General features: G+C 30.1%; 1 protein-coding gene across 5 annotated transcripts in view; it reads right to left on the reverse strand.

Moving 5' to 3' along the window:
• LOC143085537 (rab3 GTPase-activating protein catalytic subunit-like) overlaps nucleotides 1-14178 on the reverse strand; it is a 41646-nt gene extending 27468 nt beyond the window's left edge. Inside the window, exons 1-9 of one of the 5 annotated variants that reach the window (XM_076261933.1) lie at nucleotides 14114-14178; nucleotides 7597-7649; nucleotides 5914-5989; nucleotides 4619-4718; nucleotides 4421-4486; nucleotides 3742-3820; nucleotides 2985-3104; nucleotides 2239-2404; nucleotides 714-813 (exon numbers count right to left, since the gene is read on the reverse strand). In XM_076261933.1, the coding sequence (XP_076118048.1) occupies nucleotides 714-813; nucleotides 2239-2404; nucleotides 2985-3104; nucleotides 3742-3820; nucleotides 4421-4486; nucleotides 4619-4718; nucleotides 5914-5989; nucleotides 7597-7649; nucleotides 14114-14128 (775 nt within the window). In that variant the 5' untranslated portion in view covers nucleotides 14129-14178. Of the gene's footprint in view, nucleotides 1-713; nucleotides 814-2238; nucleotides 2405-2984; nucleotides 3105-3741; nucleotides 3821-4420; nucleotides 4719-5913; nucleotides 5990-7596; nucleotides 7650-7680; nucleotides 7748-12373; nucleotides 12445-14113 lie in introns of those variants that run through there. The other 4 variants (XM_076261934.1, XM_076261932.1, XM_076261935.1 and 1 more) reach the window with 4 other exon arrangements.
• Between the last annotated feature and the right edge of the window lie 1274 nt (nucleotides 14179-15452).

Here is a 15452-nt window from a genome sequence, read left to right on the forward strand (position 1 = left end):
TTGCGTTTTGCAATGTGCAGTATTCATTAAAATTTGTTTTACCTATTTAGATGTCACACCTAAGTGAGATATAAAAAGCTTTACCTCTCATCACTAAAAACTGACTCAATCATTATCAAATATTTTACGAATATGTGTTATATTAACTCAAAACTGTGGCACAAAACTAATAACTACAGAAAAACAGGTAAATTCTTGATCTGAATTGAATGGCAAATCTCAAACTTTTGTTTAGGACACCATGCAAATACTTATGACAAGACATGATTTTCAGCCACAGTGAACATTTTGTTATTTAAGCTTTTTGGACATGTGATCGTCAACCATTCAATTAGTTCTTCATGCATGACTTACCATTAGGGTCTTCTATCAACACAATAATAAAAAAGGTTTTTATAATGTAATGAAAGATAGTGGAGTTATAATTGCATCGACTTTTCCATTTAAAAAAATGTATCGTTGGATTGGATAAGAAATGTCTATTCTATTACATGATCATTAAAAAATGGTGAAAAGGTTTGGTTTGAAAAGTTTCATAAATAAGTGTTATACAGATAAAGTAAGATGTGGTATGAGTGCCAATGAGACAACTCTGCATATAGTTTTCTTTTAACAAAAATTGCACAGGAGGAGAAATTGTTGAAAGATAAAAATCTAAATCAACCATTGAATTTAAAGCATAACTCCTCAAGTCTATCTGTGAAAAACTTTACCTGGTGGTTCCTGTGGCCAAGGGGAGTTAACCCATTCCTGGAGCTGATAAGTAAATCTGACAGCTACATCTACAGTTGGTCTAGGTGTCACTTGTGTTGCCTAAAACAATTTCAAGATAATGAGTTCATTAAGGCCAATTAGAATTAATTGATAGATTTTCATCCCCGCCCGCCCATCTGAAATCGCCCCGCATCGAATTTTTTTATTTTATAAAATTTACGATTTCCGGATTTTGTTCATTCCCGTTACCGGTAACCGTTAAAATTTCGTTTCATTCAATGCTTCCTGTTTCAAATTTCGGTTTTGTACCTCGAGTAAATCTAACCAAAATGATTAAGTCGACCTTTCCGCTGCTCTATGATGACAACATCATCTTCCGAGAGTAAAGATTGATAACGAGAATGACATGAAATATTGGTGTTACGAGAAAAACGCTGTTTCCAAGACTGCAAATCGCGGTATGTCACAAATTTCTGTGATTAGAAAACTGCGGACGTTTTTATTTATGCAATGACTTTGTCTCAGGAAATTTAAATTGTAAATGATACCCAAAGCACAAGATTCTTGGAAACCATTGATACAGAAAACATGACTGAATTATAGATATTGAAACACAAGCACGAACTTGTCCGTTTATTGAATTTAAAAAGTCGACTAACATACGCATTTTATTTGATTTTACCCATGGCTGTCTTTTTATGTTGACAAACAGCAAATGTCCGAATACACCCAAAAAAGACTCATTAAACAACAACTTTTTTTTATTATTAAGTTCATGTTTTACATGATAATTATATTTTCATCTTGCATATAAAGTACCAACCCTATTATTTTCAACACTCTCTGAGTTTTCATTTTATTCTGTTCTCATAATAATTGTGTTGCATACCAATGCATTTGCTTCATTTTATGGTAATACAAACCATTGTTTAGAAACCCAAATACATTTTGTGTAGGTAGTCTAACTGAAGAGAGTATTTCTCACACGTTTTTGTTGTTTTAAAAGTTTTTAAAGCCGCAATTAGATATATTTATTTAAGGATTTGAAATATTATGTAAGATTCCTCATACTTGTGTATATATGATATAAGCTTATTACTACACTTGCATATATGAAGAACTCGTCCCAAAAGGGTTTCATATGAAATAAAATTTAAAAAATAAAATCCTCCCATTATTTTCAAAAATTTTGATGAAAATCTACTAATTAATTTTAGTTGGCCTAATAGTATATTTTTATTTAAGATTTAAGATAAAGTATTCACAGATTTTGATCTTTTTGAGAATAAATGTCTAAATATTAAGGTAACTGTGATATAACATCAATACAAACTGTTTCATTTGTTTCTGGTTACAAGATGTTTCACTTTACGCATTAAAAAGCTACATGTCAAAAATGAATAATATATTATGTTGTTAAGTGACCATGACTATTTAGGTTCTCCATGTGATGGTCTCAAGAAGTTAAGTATACAGTATCCTGAATGATGATTAAATTGTTTTTGTTTTTTTAATTTTACCAACCAGTTTTGACTTAAAGACATCAAGAAGACCAGCTAGATGTGAATATTGTTGTGGTATACGAGTCAAGTGTATGACATCAAACTCTACAGACATCTCAGACATAACACTGGTCCCACAATACATCTGTCTCCATGGCTGTTGTATCTGTATAAACACAGGTATTGAACTGAAAGTAGAAAGTGAAAGTAAATATCTACCAAAAATACACGTCATTGGGCTGTTGTATCTGTGTAAAACAGGAATTGAACTGAAAGTTAAAATGGATAACACAGCAACCCAAAATATGTGTGCATAGTAATCACAAAGTCACTGTCGTGTACAAAATAATTATATGCGATGATGATTGGCTGTTTTAAAACAACCAACAAAAAATTAATATGCATATTCAAGATAAACACATGTTAATGTAATATGAATATTTACATTGATTTGTACTGGACAGAAACACTAAGTCGTTATTTTATCATGCTAGTTCACATGTAACTGTCCCCAGGAAGACATGTCACCATATCCAGGCACATTATTCTGACTCTGAGAAGACCAGTTTCTACTCTTACTCCTAATATGCTGCGTACTGAGCCAAGAAGCAGCAAATAGCAATCTTAAAGTCTTTAGTTTGACCTGGATTGGTTTTGAACCCATGACCTCCTGCACTCCAAGGCAAACACTACCAGAAGCCCAGAGGAGGTAATTTCATATGAAATGTTAGGATATTCCATTTTGCTGAGAAGAGAAAAATAAACTACCTTGATGAATTGGTGAGTGCTACTGACACAGAACTGAGTAAAACTTTAGCTCTACTCTCACTGTCTATTGCCTTGTTTCTGTCAGCTGGTGTTATTACTATAAATTCTTGTAAACCATACCTGCAAAATAGTTTATAATACAGTATCCAGTTAACTTGATGTTCTGTCAACTCTGTGACAACTTTTGTGAAGACTTTTTTTCACGTTATACATCAAAAGAGAACTTTTCATCAATTTATTTTCGAAAAACGCATAGATGTGGTCATCACAGAAGCAGTTATTTAATAGACAATAGACAATACTTTATTAATAAACCTCAGACACATAGGTTTACAAGAGGACATCATATATACATGTATACACATTTTTATACTCAATAAATTCACACTAAACAAAATAATGCTACATACATGGTAAAATATAGCAAAATTTCAATTTACAAACTACCATAACATTCAATTTAAAATCTAAAAGGTTTATTCTTCGTTAAGTATTATATATCAAATATCAATTAGTCTTCCACATGGACATTATACTGTTGATCTCTTTATTTTTGTGTTCACACAATTTTCTTGGATTAATGAAAACTTATTTAATTTAATTTTTGCTGAAGTCTACATACACACGGTAACACACCTATAGGAAATTTGAAATTCGTTCAACATATAATTTTGTGATTCAACTATACCAATGAAATCTATGAAAAATTTGTATCAAATGAATAATACTGAATACACAGTACTCCTAGAATACCTACAGTCTGACAAGACAATGTGCCTTTGATGGAAAGTCATTATCTGTACTCATTAGATCTGTTAAAACTGTTGGGGTCTCATCTGTTAAAGGAAAAACATATCTGTACTGTTAAATCACAAATTTTTGTTAGCATTTTCTGGAAATGTTGAATACAAATAATACTTACAAGATTGATAAGATTTTCATTACACATATTATGTTGCAATTTTTTGAATGAATAAAAGAAACATGGCAAAAATTTTGAAATTACAGTACAATAAAATCAGGGAATTAATCAAAAATGGAAAACCTGGATCATGCTTAAGCATTTAATGGGCTCAAATTACGGAAAGAAAAAACCCTGATAAATCTTTTATGTATTAACAATATCTTGGTGTAAAAAAGATCATCCAAGAGAGGCAATGCCCTTATGACACCGTGTATCTAGGCATATCAATAAAGTAGGTATTTTAACTTCAATCTCTAAACTTCTGAAAAACAACATTTGTAACTTATTAGTTAAATGCAAAAGCGAGAAAAAAAAATGAATTTCAATTCAAACAATGTTTGTAGTTAAAATTTGAAATAATGTTTTGATCATCAGATTAGACAAATCTTTATTGACATGGTTCTGAATGGTGTATGTGCTCCTTAGGAGCCCCTGAAAGGCCACAAAACACTTTCTTATTATTGTTATTTACCTTCTTTTTTCTCTTCTTCCTCCACATCATTGTCAGGACTTTGTCTATCTAGTGACTCTGACTTACCTTCTTTTTTCTCTTCTTCCTCCACATCATTGTCAGGACTTTGTCTATCTAGTGACTCTGACTTACCTTCTTTTTTCTCTTCTTCCTCCACGTCATTGTCAGGACTTTGTCTATCTAGTGATTCTGACTTACTACCAGATATATTTAAATAGTGATATGTGATAAGAAACTTAAAATCAGCAAAGCATATGTCATCTGTCTTCTCTAACCATTCTCCTGTTGTAAACTCATTCTGAAAGATATTTATAATCATGAGAACCAAGTTTGATTGATAATAAAAAAATAAATGGAGAATGTGTCCATGGAATACAGATGATGCCCCTGTTTGCATATCATATAAAGTTTTAAAGGGACATAACTCAAGAAGGGTAAAGATGATTCAACCCAAATTCATGTTTGCTTTGAGGTTTGTGGTAATTAGTATTGTGTATAATTTCATAACATTTGGTTGAGTGAAACTAGTTGGAGAATGGAAACCAATGTCTCGACGTACCTACAGTAGCACAAGAGTAAAACTTAATGCACACTCCGCTACAATGGAAGTATAAAAAGAAGAATATTAAACTTTAACTGCATAAATTTTTAGCGTTCAAATTGATTTTACTGTCATCAGGAACGATCAAAGCTGAATATTTAGAAAGCATGATTGATAACAACCTAAACAATTAAAAAATATTTTTTTCATGATGTAGCATAATAATGGTATGTATCTGAACTTTTGGTGCATTAAATTTATTTTAATATTTAGAAATTGGGTTTGCTGATGGATAAAAGGAATGTTTTGTTTTTTGAATTCGTTTATATGATCTCCAACTTTCTTTTGAATTCTGAGTTTTAGAATGTTTAAAATATAAAAGTATTCATAAATACTATCTGCAGGGAAACATATTTAAACAGCCCATGTTATATTAAGTTTGAATGAAACAGATAAATATCCACAAGAAATTGTGTAATATTTCATAACATCTAGTAGTCAGAATATACGGATTAGTAAAGGTTCAATTTCATGACTGACCGGCTGATTTTATTTTCTCATAAAGCTAGTTACATAATTAAAAAGAACATATCTAGACATAACTTAAAGTACAATTATCACATGGATGAAACAATACAATGCAATAAAACTTTAAATGTAGACTTTCACATTTATAATTTAAATAAATTATATAATATTTTCTAGTATTACTAAATATTTGAGATAAATAGTTGATCAAAGTTATAAATATTAGGGTTTAATAGATTTAACAAATTGACCAATTTTGCTGTAATGATATAAGGATGATTTGACTATTAACTTGATAGTTTCCAATTAGACATATGATTTGAGCTTAACATCCTGTATGACCCTTCATTTGAACAATCTCTGATAATTATAGATCATTATAGATATGGTATATGGATTTATAAAACATAAACAAAGAACTTACCTTTGCAGCAGGTGCCTTAGGTTTATTATTCACTAGTTTCCATTCATGTAAAACTTCTTCAAGTCTGGCTATAAATCTGACAAAGACAAAAAACATTCAGTTTTTACAGACAGTTCACCATGAATGTAACCATGAAACAATTCGCCAAATGCTTTAATTCATTTAATTATATACAATGGTTGACAATGTCACTCAAATAAAAATATGAAAAATAATTTAAAAAAAAATACTTTTAAACATATCATGAAATTACAGGAGCATATTGGTTAAGTAAATGTTCTTTTACTTAGTGACAACATTATTATTACAAAAAAATATTGATTTATCAAATTGAAGTATGTTTATAAATTAGATTCCCCACATCTATGTATAAGATCTATGTTTTGCATATCACTAGAATCTTACTGAAACAATAAATAGGTTAAAGCCTTACTTGAACTACAAATTACCCATTACAAAATGGAATGAATATTGTTGCAAATATCATGGCTTTGTATATCATGATATATGGTAACTGTTTTAAATCTTAATATTTTCCACTTTTATGTAAATTTCCCAAGATTTAAGGATTCATTTTTATGAAAACTAGAATCTAAATATTTACAAATTTAGAATAAAAATCACATACAAGAAATTGAATCTTGTAATTTAGATATGAATATGATAGATATTGTTCATAAAGACAAACATTTGTGTTAAATTAGCGGATTGGTTTTTAAATTTGCTGTAAATTCTCCATTCTGAAAACAATGCATGTATGATAAAAAAATGTATTTTTACATGGAATCAGCCCCCCCCCCCCCCAAAAAAAAAAATAAATTAACAATTGTTGTTTTTCCTGCCTCCCATACTTCTTTAATTTTCAGAATACCCAAACACATTTTATGAACGTGATGTAAACTAATAACTTATAATACAAGTTTATGCTGACAATTTGGTAATTCTAGTGTATATGGACTATAAATAAAGTCTAACTGAAAAAAAAGGTGACTCTTGTGGTACCTTGATAATGCAGCTATTTGTAATAGGATATTCAATGGTTTGAGAATTATATACCATTAATTCTAATATGACGTCCTTATTACGCTTTGTAAACAAAGCTTTGTTCTAATGAGCACAAAATATGTTTGACACATGCGCACAAACTTACTGTTTATATTAACGTTATTTCAATCGTTATCCATTAAAATATATACATTTAAGCAGCTAACATAAACTCTTATTGTATATTTTCATAAAACAACATATATTTTCCCTGCACGTAGTTTTTAAACTTATCAAATTTGAAATGTAATGTAGACTCCTCGGGGAGGAAACGGGAATAGTCAAAGATTTTTACGGTATTTTCGTACGCTTCAACCTATAAAAATACAGTATTTGTCCTATTAGAATCGAAATAATTCCTAACGCTCAGTGTAAAATATCGACAAATATAATGCCTACCCATGTTAAAATGAGCATAGAGCATGACATGAAGGAATTATTTCTTAATTCTCAATCAGTTAATATTGTAAGTAAATCAACCAAATATAACTCTAAACTCCAAAGGTATTAGAATAACACTGTTTTCCCAATCCAATATTTCCTATCACATTCTATCAACATAACTGAAATACTTTTAAATACAGATCTTATTTTATTCACTACTTTTATAGACTATAACATTAAAAATCCATATTTTACCTTTCCCAATCTGAAGCTGTTGTAAAATCAGTTATTTCAAAAACATCTGCATCCTACAAATAAAGAATATTTGAAATATTTTACCTTCGACATTCTTCACCTGTCATCATTGTAGGAGATAATAATAAATATGATACATGTGGTTGTCAGTTATTGAACCAATAATGAGGGTACATACAGCTGGAAGACAAATTATATATAATTTCATTTTTTCACCTTTAGTTTTTTGACACCATAAACATGATAAATGACAAGCCAATTTCACGATCATTTGTTTCTGATAATAAATAATAAATGAAAGGAAGATTGTACTTTATAAGTTATTGAATTATTCAAATACACATATATTAGATGTTGCACTTAGTCTTCTATGTTTTAGGTACTGGCATTAGGTTCTATGATAAAACAGGTGAGGTTTTTCATGTTACTCAGGATTATGTATCCATATTTTTGTATATTTCCTTTTAAGGTATACATAGCCAAAATAAAACTGGAATGTCCAAAAAAAATATGAACCACCTGTTCAAGGAGCTAAAGCACAGCAGGCAAAATAAAAATGTGTTTTCAAATAATCTGCATCCTGAATGTATAATTTCAGGTTTTTTTAAATAGACATGTATTCAGATGAAATGCATTTGCAGATCCAGGATTTCCAAAACATTGGGAGCCCGTGATAGACAATGTTAGATGTTGTAAAGATGTAAAAAGCCTATGCATATAAGCATTAACAATGTATGTAGCACAATAAGAAGAGCCTTGGCACTGACCACTTGCACCCTTTCGGGCCCTTCCCCTAAATTTGCCTTTGATTTGTACAGCCTCAAAAAAACATCAATGGAACGATACAGTCAGTACCCAAACTAATTACAAGTATTTCTAAACCTGGGTTTGAAATAATGATATCTGATGTGAAGGAGGTATGTTATTACAACTATTTCGCCTTTTTGTGCTAATGCGGCGTAAAGCAAACAACAATCAATCAATATTACAACTATATTTTTTTTGGATTTTTTTATGATGACTTACAGCTTTGGTATTAAATTTATATTTATCGTATTTTCCATAGTCTTTAACATATCCCACCAGCTGATCAGAATATTACTGTTATACATGTATATATACAGACCCTCAAACCTGAAATACTTAGTTATGTAACAGATGGTCCTGAAGGGATACCAATAAATAATTCATTCAGAATAACTTACTAAAAGAAGTTTTAGTACTTTTGGGGAAATTAGGCTTTGGGGATGCTGACGGGTTAAAATATTGATGTGCTATTATTCTATTGGTTATTCATTTATTGACAATATATACTCATTTAATATTACATTAAAGAAATCTGAACAATGCTAAATCTTTAATGGACCTCTGACTTTCATAAATGTTAGACATTGGATTGGATGGGTGAGCACATTATTGTTTATTGATGACAAAACTTTATTTCAACCACTTTTACTCAACCTATCAAAATGGCTGGCTGATATTTTACAAAAGGCTTTTCCAAACTGTATCACTGGATGTTAAGCAACAATCAATCAATCAAAACTGTGTCACTGGATGTTCAAAGTAACCAACAAACAATCAAAACTGTGAATTGGACCTATCAGAAATTGTGTTGCTTCATGTGAACATTGCTAGTTCGGACATTCTGATTGGTCCCAGGGGCGGATCCAGCCATTTTAAAAAGGGGGGTTCCAACTATATGTCCTCATTCAAATGCATTGATCGTCAAAAAAAGGGGGGGGTTCCAACCCCTGGAACCCCCCCCCCTCTGGATCCACTACTGGGTCCAAACATCATTAGTGAGGACACTATGACTGTGCAACTTAAATTACAAAGACAAAATTACAACTATTGGAAAGCAACTTTTAAAAACTTGACTTACATAATAAAGCTGTTAGTTTTTTGTTTGATTTGTTTTACATATGTCATTTCAGGGCATTTTATAGCTTGCTAAGTTGAATAGTAGTCTGGGTTTGCTCCCTGTTGGAGGCTGCAGAAGACAATAAATTTTAAAACTGCCCACATTGAAAGCAAAGTCATATAAAACTATTAGAGAAGTGATAATTTAATTACAAGAACCTTGTAAAACTAATAAATTTAGGAAATTCTTGACGTAATTTTTTTGTAATTCAAAATTTCTTTTAAGTTTTGAAGTGAAATATAAATAACACTGGCATGTATTTTTCTGAAACATGTATAAAACAAAGTTTTAAAAAAATATTTAAGCTGTCATAAATTTTTTATCAGGTATACAAACATGACAAAAATTTTGAAAATGAAAATACAAAGTGAAACTAAATTTGGTGTCCCTTCCAGCTTATTGCAGCAATTAGATATGATTAAAAGAGAAAATTCTTTGATGAATTTACCATCATTGAGAAATCTTATAAGGTATTGAATGTTTTTAAATGATTGGACCAGGGAATACAATTATTTTAAAAGTTTAAAAGGCTGTCAATTTATTTCTTTATGATGTGTTAAATTTTATAATGTTGTTGACTTATTGCCTACAGATAAAAAGCAAAGATCAGTGACCACAGAAACGTTGACATAATCTCCAGGCATTATTTTTATGTCTTGACAATGAGGAACATTAAAAAATTTAGATTTATAATTTTTTTCAAATATTTTCTGTTTTACAAAAAAAACATGAATATCACAGTGTACATTTGAAAACTGTAAATTGACACTTATTGTTCTTTTGAATAAACTTGTATATAAAGGTATTTATTTCAAACTTATGTTTAGTTTTATTCCATATAATTGTTGGTAATTTCTAATTAAAAATTATTTCTATGATAACTTCAATAAAACTACATTTTGTATATCAATGTAAACAATATAGAATCTGTCAAAAAAGCAATATGATTTTGCTGGATATCAAAACCCCATTCCAACACTCTAATAAATGTGTAAACATTTCAGAGAACAGTAGGAACAAGAGGACAATAACAAATATGAGAACGTTATTAAAAGCCATCTGTCGGGAATAGTGTAACTGTAACACTAGCATACAGACCCGAACTAATCAATACACTGTCAGTGATTGTGATAGACAAATTAACAAGAGTATTATTGATTGAAGGTGTTAACCAGGATATCATCCATTAAACCTAAGATCCTCCACAGGAAAATAGGACTTCTATAAACATATGACATGGCACTGACATCAAAACTTATTATCATGTCATTATATTTTGTTCTGACTGTGAAAAGCAAAACAATGAGTTATCTGATTATACGGTGAAGGTTCTACAACAATTGATTATCAAAAATACAAATCATATGCATTGGAAACATAGACAGGAATAAAAGGTAATGAGGAGTATAAATCAATGAGACAGCAACCCAACAACAACAAAATGATCATTAGATATAGATCTACAGGACAACATTCACTATTCAACAATAAAGAGGTGCCTATACAATACATCAAGCTCTAAACTGTCTTTTAAAAAAAGTGTATACAAGTTGTGAAAGAATTTATCAGGAAAAAAATGGACCTCCAATTTACACCCATATCTCCCAAAAGAAAAACTTCAAAGACTAATGTGTAAAATATGACTTGAATGAAGACAACACAGACTTTGCAGCCACCAGAAACACTTTCAAGGCCTGTCAACAGTTGTTATCAAGTCAAGTGGTATTATATAAATATAAGATTTGATATGATTTTCTGTGTCTTAATGCCACTTATAAGCACCCCTTTAAGGCTATTACGAAGCGGCCAGTTATAATTGGTGGAGGAAGCCGGAGTGGCTGAAAAAAACACCAGAGACCTTAGATTGGAAAACTGACAATACTAGTCAATTAAGATTGGAGTCAAGTGAAACAATAGTGTAACATTATGAATTGATTTGATTCTTGAAAAATAATCTACAGCTAAAATTATAAAACTGACGTCAGGGAAATAGTTTAATGTTAGACAATACCAAGGATTTTGCAAGGTATAAATGGAGACAGATGAAACTCAATACTAGACACTAAACTAACTGTATAAATCCTCTTCAGTCTAAAGTTCCACAAAGCTGTTAATCTTAGTACCAATCAAATTGTGTTATATGATCATCATAGTTAAACATCATGCATTTATAATAGTACAAAAAAGGAGGTCATAAAAAATCCTTGGTACAAGGAAACTCAGGAATGATAAAAAAAAAATAAAAAATATCTTGATAAAATTATTTCTGATCCTGCTGATACAGTATTTTGTTTTCAATATTACCAATTTTTACTATATATATTGAAATGGACAACACTTCCTTAAAAAGAACCAGATGTTAAGAAAATTTTGACGAAAAATTTCTACCAAATTAGGTCCTTTGAATTATTTCAAAAGGTTGAATTACTACATCTGCTTCCCTGTTTTGGGCACAGGTCAAAATAATTTATTTTTTTTTTTTTGTATAGAGTAAAGTTGTGAAGTCAATATTTAAGTTGGTAACTTTATTTTTAAATCATCTATTCTCAATATGAAAATTCAAAAACTGTGATATATACAGTGTACATGTACAAATGTATGTATTCATGTACATGTACCGGTAGTATAATAGATTTTAGACACTTCAGAGATTACTAACAAAATTTATATGAAATTAGACAAAAATTAAGTTTAAATGTAATTTAATAAATATATCAACCTATCTATTTAGTATTTATCCAGAGAAATATAAAAAGTAGTGACAACTCACTGGAGATGTATAACAACATACAGTGTATGGTAAAGAGACATTTGGAGAAAATCATTTAAAAATTAATTATATCTTGAACAAACCCATTTCATCTTATAGAATATAGATCCAATGATTTATCTTTAGAAGTCAACACTTTGACTTAAAATGTATGGAAACTGTCTTACAAATATTGTTTCTGGTCTTGTCAAGGTTGACCAGGCTATTTATATACATTATGACATTATTGGATTATTTAATATTATCTTATTAAATAATTGTTTTCATGTTTGACTTGTTTTACATTTAATCATGTCAGATCTTTTTTACATGTAGCTTGATAGAAATGTATAAGCAGTTAGGCTTCTAGTCCAAATAATTATGACGTCTTGAAAGGCTATTATAATTTTTTTCTTTGACGCCTTACTTCGAAGTAAGGCGTCAAAGAAAAAAAATTATAATAGCCTTTCAAGACGTAAGGCGTCAAAGAAAAAAATTATAATAGCCTTTCAAGACGCCATAATTCCAAATTATGACGTCTTGAAAGGCTATTATGATTTTTTTCTTTGACGCCTTTCTTCGAAGTAAGGCGTCAAAGAAAAAAAATTATAATAGCCTTTCAAGACGTCATAATTATTTGGACTATTAGGCTTCTGCTCATTGCAACATTTAAACTTGCCTTATTGTGACCTATAGTTGCTAAAATCTATGTCATTATGAAAATAAAAAGATGTGGTATGATTGCCAAGAGTCCCAAGACAAGCATGACAAGACAAGAGACCAATTGGCATAGAAATTAGGAACTATAGTTCTCAATACTGGTTTCAATAGTCAGCTATAACAGGTCACAAACTGAAAAATGTTGAACAATTCAAACGAGAAAACTTAGGTCCTAATATTGTTCATCAAACCAAGACTTGACCACATACAATCAACTTTAATTATTATAGGGTAAACAAAAGGGATTAATAAGGTGCATTAATACATTTGTGATAAGCCTTTAATCCGGTTGATGGAAATGGTTGAATATTTTTAATCATCATATTTTATGATTCAGATCATTCCTTAACCTCCCAGCACCAGAAGTCAAATAAGGCCTCCAGATGGAATGATTTTATAACAAAACAAATAAACAATTACAATTTGCTTTTGAAGCAATCAGGACATGTCATAATCGATTATGGTATTAGGTTAGAAGTTAGAACCAATTATTCAATGACCCTGTTTAAGCTGATTCACCCCCCCCCCCCCCCCCCAGTCAACAGGTGTAACTAATTAATAATAAAAAAAAAAAAACATGTATTGGTGTTTCGAAATCTCATTGCAAGATAACCCTGTAAACTTATGCATATTAAAACAACTGACTGAGACATGAACAATGATGTATAGAGGTTAACTTTTTGCTAACTGGCTCTAACATAATTTTGTTACTATGTACATGCTGTACATGAGTGGCTTGTGTCATGATCAAAGCTAAAAAAGTAAAAAAATATTTGATGCCAAAAAATGAACAGATGAAGTGTCTGCAACCAATAGCCTACAGTATAGAAATTATACAATGCCTAGCAGAATAAAATTATTTCTAAATTAAATCAAAATACTGAAAGTAAATACACTTGAAATATGGGAAATCTTTTTTAGTTGCAGTTTGAATTACATCTAAAGTGAAATAAGAATTTTAATGGACTGATGAAAATTGACAGATCATAATTGAGATCGTGGCATTAACAGATGTCTTTAAAAATCAGCGATTAAAACAACTCCTTTAATATCATTGCAAAGCAACTTCGTTTAAATAATGCATATTGGAACCATAAACACAACTAAAATAAAACAATACAAACTTCATCTGATGCCATTCTTTCTTCTTGTTGACGTTTCTTTATCAAAGGGAAATAACTGTAGGTAAATTTCCGGTCTTCTTGCAATCGGGACCGTCTCAAGATACACAATATTTTTAGTAATGTTTAATCAATTATAATTTTTGAATTTTAATCATCTGAGTCATTTGCTGTATTATAATTATTATCCTTCTTTTAACCGAAATCTAGCACCACCAAACTTTTTTTTATGATCTTACTTTATTATCTGACAGAAAATGTGTGGAGAGGGGGGTCATGTGTGTTACAAGTGTTAATTTTTCTGTAATCCGTTAATTGTATTTGTCACTTATTTGGAATATTATTTTGTATTTTTCAAGCCTATTCAATTAATTTATAGTTTGTTATATAAACTGTTTAATTATTTCGATATGGCAGATTGAATATAGTATGACACTGAACAGTTGCAACTCCGTACAATTGTATTCTATGCTAAACTATTAAAGGGGCACTAGCTGTCAAAATCATGATCACCGATTTGACGGAAATTCGAATTAACTATCGAGATGACCTCCGTAATCTGCCGATGGTCACTTCACCTGATATTAACATAAACATAAATATAAATAGATCGAAGACCTTGTGCAATTAGACTTTTCTATGTCTGTTTGATTAATGTTTTAAGTTAAAACAATATATCTGTTTGATTTGGACTTTTTTTTATAGTCTCAGTATGGAGAACTCCCTAGAATCAGAGATCTGTGTACAACTATCTCTAAAAAAATCTTGCGTCTAACGTATTTTTTTTTTTATTATAAAGCTCGAAATAAAAATTTAAAAAATGAATGCCAATGATGTATAAGAAATACTTGAGAATAAATTTGTTAAGGTTAAGAGTATGGTTTTAATCATACAATTTATTCCTGTCCACGTTTAAAATAGTCACAGAACTTTACTTCACATTCATTTGTTCCATTAATGATCACATCCTCAATTACACTTACTGTTTTCATTATAGTTTTCTATGTTTGTTTTTGTCTATGTATTTGTGATGCCAAAATTGTTTTTTGTTTGTTTTACAAATAAAGAATTATCATATTCTACTATTAGGAAGTTAGTTTGATTCAACGGGTTTACAACCTCATCTTAATTTTAAGTCAGTTTCAAGTATGAAACAATGCTTGCATTTCAAGAGAACTGTATTTCTCTAATTTTCTAAAACAAAAGTCTCGCGATTAATATTTAAAGACGAAGGTAAGGAATACACAGATATAGCTGAGGTAATACATATGGAAATTAGCAAATTCTATAAAAATTGAAATATTTCCCTCCTTTCGAATATGTTCATCCTTTTTCATCACGT

This window comes from Mytilus galloprovincialis, chromosome 8 (genome assembly GCF_965363235.1).
Source record: "Mytilus galloprovincialis chromosome 8, xbMytGall1.hap1.1, whole genome shotgun sequence".
NCBI lineage: Eukaryota > Metazoa > Mollusca > Bivalvia > Mytilida > Mytilidae > Mytilus > Mytilus galloprovincialis.